This window comes from Vitis riparia, chromosome 18, assembly GCF_004353265.1.
Source record: "Vitis riparia cultivar Riparia Gloire de Montpellier isolate 1030 chromosome 18, EGFV_Vit.rip_1.0, whole genome shotgun sequence".
Classification (NCBI taxonomy): domain Eukaryota; kingdom Viridiplantae; phylum Streptophyta; class Magnoliopsida; order Vitales; family Vitaceae; genus Vitis; species Vitis riparia.
This window is the reverse complement of record NC_048448.1, coordinates 11267688-11278123: the sequence shown is the minus strand read 5'-3', so window position 1 is coordinate 11278123 and position 10436 is coordinate 11267688. Positions and strand designations below refer to the sequence as shown.

Genomic DNA, 10436 nt, shown 5'->3' with positions numbered 1-10436 from the left:
TTAATAAAATTATTTTATTTATTTTAATAAAGGTATATTAGTCAATTTTTTAAAAACATGGTCAATTAATTATTGATAATTTATTTCTTTTATTTTGTAAAAATAAAAGAAATGCTTATATGACATGTTATTTGTACAAAAAAGTTTTAAAGGTTTTAAATGTAATTTTTAGTCTCTTTATCTTGAATAAAATGTATTTTAATTTTGTTATAATAAAAAAAAAATAGAAATCTAATAATAATTTTTATTTATTTATTTTTATCCTTTTACACCTTCCTTCAATTTTTTTTTTCTTTCTTTGACCTTCATTGAAAAATGTATAACAGATTGGATATTTTCTAACATAGGAAAACAATAAACAAACAAACAACAAATGTTTGAATTTTGAAATGCTAAGTGCTAACTGGGATTTGTTAGGTAAGAATGTGGAGTTGTGCACTTATGAGAACCTTCTAGATCAAGACAAAAAAGAGCTTAAATCCCATGTAATTAATCAGTAAAGTACTCAAATATAATTAAGAATGATAATATAATATGAATACTATATAGCAATAGTGTGTATTTATAATTAATTAGTAGCAGTGATTAGTGTTTTTGACCATGGAGTTGACTGTTTTCCCCTTAAAAAAGTAGGTTGATTGAGTCTGATGATGGTGATGGACCCCCCTTAAAGTCACCAATGATGGCAAATTGGCTTTAAAGGGGTGATAGGAGGAGTTGTTTTATAAGAGGTTTAGGAATAATACATTCAAGAAGAATCAGTATTTGTGTTAGGATTAGGGTTAGGTTTAGGGTTAGGGTTAGGGTTAGGGACCATGTTGTGCTGTGTCCTATGTAGCCCTTGTCCTTTTTCTTGATCTGATGTTATTTGAATGGTTTCTACATCAAATTATGTATAAGATAAGGTTTTAAAAAACCTTAATATAAGGGGCTGCTTGTTGTTTTCAAATCAAAGTCATACACCCTTTTTAATCAATCACTTTGTAGAACTTTAATATTCAATGGCCTTTTGAAGGAAAGGGGTCTCACATTGGGGGAAAAGGGGTCCCCAATAATGAGCTCTTTGTGGGTCCAAAACCAACTGGTTGCTTCAATTATCTTAAACCCATGTACGAAATTATGTTTTCATTCGAGGGTTGGTCTTCGATATTTACATTTCTGAAGTAGATTCTTGCATTTTTGCTTTTCTCTGCTGCCCTTTTCTGACTGCTATAGTTAATAATTTATTTAATCATATTTAAATACCAGTTACGATGATGGGTGAATTATTAGTAAGGAAATGGATTTGGGTTTCGATCTTGCTGAATAATCAAACCACCCAGCTTTAGTCTCTTTGGAAGAATCTTTCAGCTGGACAGATCATCAAAGTGAGAGGAGGATTTAAAAATAAATAAATAAATTGCAAAATCCGACATGGAAACAGCCTTTGTGAAATAAATCTTGGAAGATAGTGAGACAAGGAAATATTTAAAAAAAAAAGTGAGAAAGAATGGAAAAAGGAAGGGAAGCTCTCAATGCCTCAATGGAAAGGAAAAAAGCTTCTTTATTTATTTTTATTTTTAAAAAAAACCAAAATAAATAAATAAAAATTATTAAGTGGGCATGCTGGTGGATCGGGGTAAAAGGAGAAAGGGCTAAAAGCAAAGTGAAGCTTGCCCATACTCTGATCCATCATCTCTCACATTCTCCCATCAACTTTTCGTCCGATGTGAACTTTTGTGGGGGCTGATGATATCAAAATTATAAATTATAATCCTTGTTTCATGGAATCAGTCACAGCTTAATCATACGCATTAATCTTGTTATTAATCTCTCTTTTTCTCTGGCTAGCTAGCTAGCTAGCTAGCAAACAAACAAACCAAAATGCAACTAAGAAGTAAAGAGAGCCTTCTCATCATCTTCTTTCAAGCTGAGTCTTTTATGCAGACAGATGGTTGATGGACGAGCGGCACTTGCAGTTTGTGCAGGGTACGCGCTCTGAGGAGGGATGGAGGAGACTGGAAATAGAAAAATGATAAAGGTGGTGAAGAAAGGTGTTGTTACAGGTGTATGTCACAATAATATATAGCTAGGGTTAAAGAGTGTTGTTGCTGCTGGCCACTAGGATTATATATGATTGAGAAAATTGCCTGAGAACACTACTGTTCTTTCTCTAAAGCATCATAATGAGTGTTTTGAATCCAAACTCATAATATATAAATTTCTTGGATCTCTTTTCCTAGAGGGACAATGAGATCCTTTTTCTTTCTTAATCTCAACTCACCCTTAATGGCCGGATTCATGATACAACTAATTTTCCTAAAAGCTCAATATTCAACATGATATTAGAGTCTTATTTAGATGGAGATCACCTCTGTCTAATCACATCATATTGTTATCTTCTCAAATTATTAAGCTCAAAAAAGGCTATTTTATTTCCTTAATTATTAAACTTTTGTAAATCCCAAGGAGGCTACAAGAAAAAAAAAAAAAAAAGATGTTAGAAAGCATGATACACGTTGTAAGTCCTAATCCTATAAGAGTTTTGTTTAATGGGAAGTCAAGTGTTTGTGAAACTTTATCATAGTTTATTTATTTATCTTATTTATTAATCCCACAAGGTGTCTACTTTTTAGTGAGAGTATTAAAATGTGATTTTCAATTCCCGTTCCTCTTTGTCCCTAACAGAACGAATTTGAAATATAAATAAATAAATTTAAGATGGATTTGAGAATTTTTTTTTTTTTTAATCCAAGACAGGTTTAAAGCATATTATGATGTTATCTTTTTTCCACCCATCTTAATCATATATATAGTTAAATAAAAAATAATTTAATTTAATTTTTTATTTTCTTATTTTTAATATATATAAAATAATAAAAATTTATTTCTCAAAAAATAATAAACTTTAAAAAACTAGTATTATTTATTTATTTATAAAACATATTTAATTTAGTTAAAAATAATAAGGCAGAGAATTTTTCATACCTATCCTCTCTCTCCTCCTTCCCCCATTTATATTTTGGGTTATTTTAGATGGTTAAAATTACTCCCCAAATTGCAAAAATGACTTTTTCATTGATTTTGTTAAAATTTGATCACATTTAGATAAGTTTATCTTTATGTTTTATTTCCCACTAAAAGCATTTTTTCCCCCTCCCATTTCCCTTTATCCACGTTAATCTTTTTACTCATTTATATCTTTAACAGTCCAAAAGACCAACATAACTTTATATTTAACTTAATTTCTCCATACTAAAACTTTCTCTCTTTTTTTCAATTGTCTTTTAACTCAGTTTCATTGCTTCTTAAATGATGTTTTTCTCATTAATTAATCATGTTCTCACCATTATTGCAACTATAAAATAAAGAAATAAAAAGTTGAGAGAAATATATAACAAATTAAATCACATATTTATTTATTTATTTTTTGCTCATTCAAGATATTATGGCTCATAAACTTAAAGTAAATTAAGAAAAGGTTTTCATAATATACAATGGTTAGATTCATTTATAAAGAATTTAACTAGAGTTAAGTTTTTAACCATAATGATCACTTAAAATTATACTAGAATTAAGTTTCATTTAAAAAAAAACTTAACCGAGGTATTAAGGTTTTTAATAAAAATGTTTATATGAACGTAATATAGCTAAATTTCATTTATAAAATGATGAGGTATTAAGGTTGAAGTCCTAATTCTTCAAATAGTTAAGTGTGATCCAAGGGTTTATTAAAAAAAACATGTCAAAAATAAAAAAATTTCAAGAGAATTTTAACATCAACTAAAATTTAGAGATTTAACCCTTGACAACTTTTTATTCAATCTCATCTTCAACATTATCAAAGTTGATATGAAACTACAACAAACCCTAATCAATAACAAAGCGAAAAATGAAGGATGAGAAGAATCTTAGACAAAAAATACGAAAAAAACTTTGTTTTTTGATTTTTGAAATGGGTAAGATTTTAATCTTCATTCCATTGTTCTTTGCTTTTAAGGTTTGAAATTGACTTAAAAAGGAGGTCTTATTAGTATGGGAGGAATATTGACAAGAAATGAAAGAAAAATAATGTTTTTAAAAGGATTAAAAAAAAAGGGTAAAAATGTCTCAAATACTTCATTTCCGTAAATAAAAGAATGGAAAAAGAAATCATTTTTCCGAGTTCAAATTTGTTTCAACACTTCTATCCGAGAATAGGTTTACATTATTGGAGCCATCCCAACCCGACCGCAGTCATCCCTACGCGTATCCATCACTGGACCTTGCATGTGGCCTGAATATACTGCAAAACTTTTCTACCTCTGCAACAACCGAAAGGAAAATACATGCAGTTGAGCTACCCTACCATACATATAAATCCAATTCAAAAGAGAAAAAACAAAGAAGAAAAAGCCTGTATAAAACAGCTGATTCTTATTGACACGCGTCTCTGTACGTTTGCCTGAGATAATTTTCCAAGATTTTACGCATTATTTTTCTCTCTTTAAATTCCAAAGTTGGATGATTGTTTGGCAGACTGGTGGGGATGGTGTGAGAGGGCGCCTGAGATGGTTGGTCAGAGGAGCGGAGAGATGCCAAACACCTTTGATATTACCTCATCCTTAGAGAAGGGTGATGTCATATCAACATCATTATTATAAATTTATAATATACATGGCGTGGGCGTTCACAGTTGTAATTTTCACAAAAATATTTTGCCTTTTTCACTGGTCCCCATCTTTTTTAATTATGAGTTTTTAACTTTTTTCTTGTGTTTCTTGTACTCTTTATTCATTCCCATATCATTGTGAAAACCTTTCACCCCTACCCTTATCATCACCAACATCAAGATCAAATCTTAATCTTTGATCAACAAATCTATCCAATAATCAACATTTTTCCAATTTCATAAGTTTATCATAGCTTCGTAATTAAGTCAACAATCATGCCCCAATTCAACCAGGGTGACGATGTGGATGCTGCAAAATGACTAGAATACCCAGAGTAGAATCCATCTGAAACCGAGAGCGCTTTTGCTTTTTCACTTTTTATCCATTGGGCTGATAATTAGAGATGCTTAACAGCAGCATACGCCCGGATGGAGGCCCATGTATGGGAGCCCTGTAGCATACCACCCACACAATATAAAGTGGGGGTGGTTTTGTCAAAACGACACACGTTACTTGCTAAAATGACAATTGTGTCCCTTTGTATGATTTGCTGGCATTATCATGCACTCAATTATCACCCTTCTTTTTTAAAAAACCTCAAACTAGATATAATTGTTTAAGAAGAAAAAGAAAAATAAAAGGGAAATGTTTTGATAATATTGATAATGGGGCCGGTCACTGGTGTTCTGAAAATTCTAAGTATATATGCATTGGTTTTGGTTTTGTTTGATGAGTATGGTTCGGGGATGACTACTTTTCTTCTCAGACATAGGATTAGAATAGTTTGTACTTGAAAAGGTAGGATATATGAGAATAACATTAAGATTAATAAATGTAATACACTGGAGAGGGAATAATCCATGTTAAAACTGTTTGGTTTAGAGAATTGACAGCGAGCCAACCCCATATAATAAGACTGGGACTAAGGGGATCAGAGAGAGAGAGCATATAAGGGGGGCCTTTGGACATGTGGGTAAGAGAGAGAAAGAGGCAGCGAGCATGGTAGCTATCATTTCTCTTCAGAGAACTTTGTTGAAAGCCTTGGGATCGAAGGCAGGTATGGTAATCATGGCATAAGGGAAGTATAATCATCTCCCTGTAATTGCAGCTGAGAGTGCAAAAAGCATAGCTCAGAGTGAGTGAGTGAGAGAGAGGCACATATTGAGAAAAGGAAGGAGAAGAAAAAAAAAAGAGAAAGGAAAAGAATTGAGAGATGTATGGAAAGGAAGATATACAGATGATTTTGAATCTTATATTGTGAAGCTGCAAAAAGTTTTGCTGAAAGAAAAAAGAAAAAAGGTTGGGGTGAGAGAGAGAGAAGAGTTTGAAGATGGGTTATTCAAGCTCTCTATCTTTCTTTCTTTTCAAGGTTACTTTAAGAAGAGAGTTGAAAGAGTAAAGAGGAAACTCAGAAAAGTGGCTAAAAGCAAGGTAGGATGTGGGTATCACCTGAACTGTTTCTTTGAATAGAGTGAGAGAGATTCCTGGAGCGGAGCTCACTTAAAATTTTAATTACGCATCTTGGGATTTTCAAGCCTTTAAAAATATCATTATGGAGTCTGCAAATCGGCATCACCAACATCAGCTCCAAGACCAGCTGGTTGTGTCTTCTCCTTTATTGGCTGCTAACCCATCTTGTTATGCACCTGCACCTTCCAACCATGGTTGGACCCCTAACATCATTTTGTAAGTTTCATCATATCCTCCTCCTCCTCATCTCTCTCTCTCTATCTATCTATCTATCTATCTCTCTCTTTCAAGCCAATACATATGTCTTGTACCTTAGATTTATACTTGTTCTAATTTTTAGGCTTAAAGGCAGATTATTCTTTTTTTTTTTTTTTTTTATTGGCTATTTACAGTACCATCATGAATAATCTTTAGAATTTGGAATCTCTCTTGTTTTCTTAAACTTTTCTTTGGTGATTTGATGTGCATCAATCAGAAAATGCCCAGAACCTGAAACTTTCTTGTTAGGTTCTTGTTAAATGTATGAAGTGTTTTAATTAATAACAAAATTCCTGTGATTCTAGTACCTTATTCCGGAGGTATTCAAAAACAACCTTATAATCACTCAAGTTTAGGGTTGTCTATTTAATTATTTCATTCTTCCATGCACTTCATTAGGGCTTTGTGTATTTTCTTTGATTTTGCTTCTTTAATGATAAAGTTTACTTTCCGAAGATTAATCTAAATGCCTGGTGCTACTTGTAACGCAGGAATACCGGTAGCTTCAACCCAAATTTTAATGGGATTCTCTTCAACCCAAGGGAATCAAGGCAGAAAAATGACAGTATACTCCATCCACTGAACAGTTCCGTGGTTCAAGACTTAGGCTTTCACTGGGCTAGTAATGCAGGGAGTTTCACCAGTCAGTCAGCCCACGACCTGCATCCAAAGATTAAGGAAGAGCTCTCAGAATCTTTCCCCAAATTCACTGAAATGATAAACAGCTCCTCAAGTGCTGTTGAAGATCTCCATTTACCTCCCACAAGCTACATAAAAAGTAAAGACTTGAATGATCTGAGTGAGAAGCTTTTGCTCAAGTCCTTTTCTTCTGGTTGTCAAATAAATGGGCTTCAACTTTCAGCTGGAGAATTTTACGCCAATGCTCAAAGCTGTAACACTGGTTTTGGAGGTGTAGCCATACCTAGCAGAGGGCATTTCAGCCAGATTTTTCCTACCATAAATATTTCAAACTTGAGTCAACCTTCTTCCACAATTTCTAGCTCCTTGGACATGAACTTGCAGGCTTTGGATCTATTAACTTCTGCAAGATTTAGTGGGACTTTTAGCCAGCCCTCGCACAATAATCTTGGCCTATTCAAAGATAGTCTTTCTTTTGGTCTTGATCACTTGCAGCAATCAACTAACAGGCCATCAAATAGCTCTAGTAAAGTGAGTACTATCTATTCTTCTTCTACTTCCTCATTTTTTACTTTCCCTGTCCCTTCTTTCTTGTAGAGTACTGACTGTTTCTATAGCCATGCTAGGCCATAATAACCACCACCACTAGTAAAAAAAACCTATAATTGTTGTTACTCCATTGTCATTATTTTAAGTGTCTGGATCAGCTGCTCTAATGAATTTACTTAGTATAGGTTCTCTGAAGACAACAACATTGGATTCTTTACCTTCCTTCCCTGAATGAGTTCACTGTTCAGTATATTTGTGTTATTTGTATACAAGTTCAGCCTATGCATTTTAACTAAAATGCATAGGCTGCATTATACATCTATTGAAGTGAATTCTAAAGACAAATGGCGTACATGATGCGATTTGCCCAAAAGTTCTTACATATATTTTTAGTAAAAAATAGCAAAGTTAATACCCTTTTATAGAAATGGTTTTTTATAAACTTATACCACCAAAAGAAAAACCTCCTCTTTTTGCTTCATAAGGATAACCCACAGCTTTATACACACATGCATCTCTCTTTTTTTCTCCCCCAGAAATTCAGTGATTGACTTCGATGAGATTTCCATGATCATTCAACTGAACTTTACTCTTTTCATTTTAAAGATATCACCCTTCACCAATGGAGTTGCAGAAGTAAAGAGACCCAGCAGTTTTTTGGAGCCAAAAGCAACTCAAGCAACACCCAAGAAATCGCGGTTGGAGTCACGCGCTTCATGCCCGCCCATTAAGGTACATGCCCAAAAATTAATCGATTCATGTAGGTAAAGCAATAGTGTTTTATCATGATGGCCAGGTGTTGAAGCTGAGATGATATATTTTTGTGTGGATTTGGCATTCAACCAGGTTAGAAAAGAGAAATTAGGAGATAGAATTGCAGCTCTCCAGCAGCTGGTGGCACCATTTGGCAAGGTAGTGTTTTTACGCCCCGTCATTGTGTGTTAATTATCTAGTGAGTTAGGGCTAAGAATGCTGCTGCACCCCAAACATGTATCCATATATGTGGACGAGTGACTCACATAAAAGAGGCCAAGGAACCATCATAAATGCCTTTTGAAGAATAGGGTTCGTTTGATTATTTGACCTACTCTGGAGTCTGGACACTTTGGAACACTTGCATCTCCAACCGTAGGATTTGAGGATGTTGCAATATCGAGTGTTTAGACCAAAAAGATATATATGATATATTTATTTAACGAATATAAAATGGGAATGACGGCTATTTTTTGCATGTGGGGGGTGAGAATATTGCAGACTGACACGGCATCTGTACTAATGGAGGCTATTGGATATATCAAATTCCTTCAAAACCAGGTCGAGGTACGTTCCCTTCCCAACATTCTTTCTTCAATCTTGATTTTTTATCTAACTGTCTCGTGATCAGTTCTGACCCATAGCGCACAACCTTATTATAATATATTAATATCAATAAATAAATAAAAAATCCGCAGAGACCTCTGGTCAAATTTGGCCACTGACTCTGAATATTGTGCTCATAGTCGTAGGCTTCCACTATGGTTTCTTTTAGGATCCTGTTGACACAGAAAAAGACATACATTAGGGCTCAGCTGCTTGTTTCCCTTGTCTACACTTCTATATTGTATTTTACTTTTACCATGGTACGTGCGTACATTCACTTTTATTTTTCTCTGGTTCTTCAAGTTGACTCCACCCTTCCCCAACCCATTCCAACCTTGATCATCACCAGACCCCGCCCATGAGTTGGACTGATACCAGGCTCAAATTTTTCATTCAAGTACATTCTCTAATTGTACGTCAAGACTTGGTGATTGACTTGCTAGTCTCGCTTTAATAAAGGGTTCCAGTAGGGTAATAAGATGAGTTTTGAGTAAAAATAATTTCATTTAAAAAACCCACCTAATTTTCATAGACCCCGAAGCATAGTTGCGTTGTTAAGTGGGCCATGATAAAACAATGACCTGATAGCATAGTAGTATGAGGCACCTTAATTATTTATGAATGGTTTTATGACAGTAACAGTTGTGTGCTTGGAAATTATAATTGAGATTCTTGGGTGTCACAAAATAATGAAATACTAGCAAACCAAAAATTTTGGAGTTGGGATAAGAAGTTTGATTTCAAAAATAGATGAGCACTACTGAATCATGAGTCATTTCAAAAGCACAAGATCAAATAACAGGTGCAAGTAATTGTTGATGCGTTCCCATTCATGGATGTGTGCTGAGCTTTTTGGATTTATATTGTGCAGACACTAAGCGTTCCTTACATGAAGTCATCACGCAACAAGAGCAGTATAAGTATGCAAGGGGTAAGAAAAGTAATCTCACTAGCATTGACCTTGTACCCAATTGTCTTACATTTCAGAAAAATGGGAGGTGGGAGGTGGGAGGTGGGAGATGGGAGATGGTTTGTTCTAGCTAACAACATTGGTGAGAATGATGACAGGGTTCAGCGGACGGGGAGGGAAGCGAGGAGCCAAGGCGAGATCTCCGAAGCCGAGGGCTGTGTCTAGTGCCCTTGTCATGCATGTCCTACGTAACCACTGATTGCGGGGGTGGAGGCGTTTGGCCACCCCCAAGCTTCGGCGGAGGAACGTAATCTGTATTATAAGCTAGTACATTGATAGGTAGGGCAGGGTGGGAAGACACTACTGCAGTGCTCTTACTCTTTTAAGCCCGCCACCCATATTGATTAGGAGCCGTTAGCATGTTCTAATGGAGCAATTTTGGTCATCCTGTAAAAAAAATAGCACTCCAGGATGGACCACCTTTGATCCATTAAAGATCTATGTATGATTTTCTTATCTTACTGGACGCCATCTTGATTTACCCTCTTCCTCTCTTCTTCTGTTAATTAATTGCAATGTTGTATCACTCCTAGAAATTGTTTTCTAATTAATTTTCCTAC

At 34.5% G+C, this 10436-nt stretch overlaps 1 protein-coding gene across 4 annotated transcripts; it reads left to right on the top strand.

Moving 5' to 3' along the window:
• Window positions 1–5514: 5514 nt before the first annotated feature.
• LOC117905927 (transcription factor bHLH110) lies at window positions 5515–10436 on the top strand. 4 transcript variants are annotated; one of them, XM_034818809.1, is made up of 7 exons: window positions 5515–6317; window positions 6851–7529; window positions 8154–8279; window positions 8394–8459; window positions 8802–8861; window positions 9778–9846; window positions 9975–10436. In XM_034818809.1, the coding sequence occupies exons 1-7, from the start codon at window positions 6184–6186 to the stop codon at window positions 10125–10127; spliced, it is 1287 nt and encodes a 428-aa protein (XP_034674700.1). In that variant the 5' UTR covers window positions 5515–6183; the 3' UTR covers window positions 10128–10436. The 4 variants fall into 4 exon arrangements, with proteins under 4 accessions (XP_034674700.1, XP_034674702.1, XP_034674699.1 ...); XM_034818811.1 differs by having other exon boundaries at window positions 5518–6317; window positions 9778–9837; XM_034818808.1 differs by having other exon boundaries at window positions 5520–6317; window positions 8802–8867.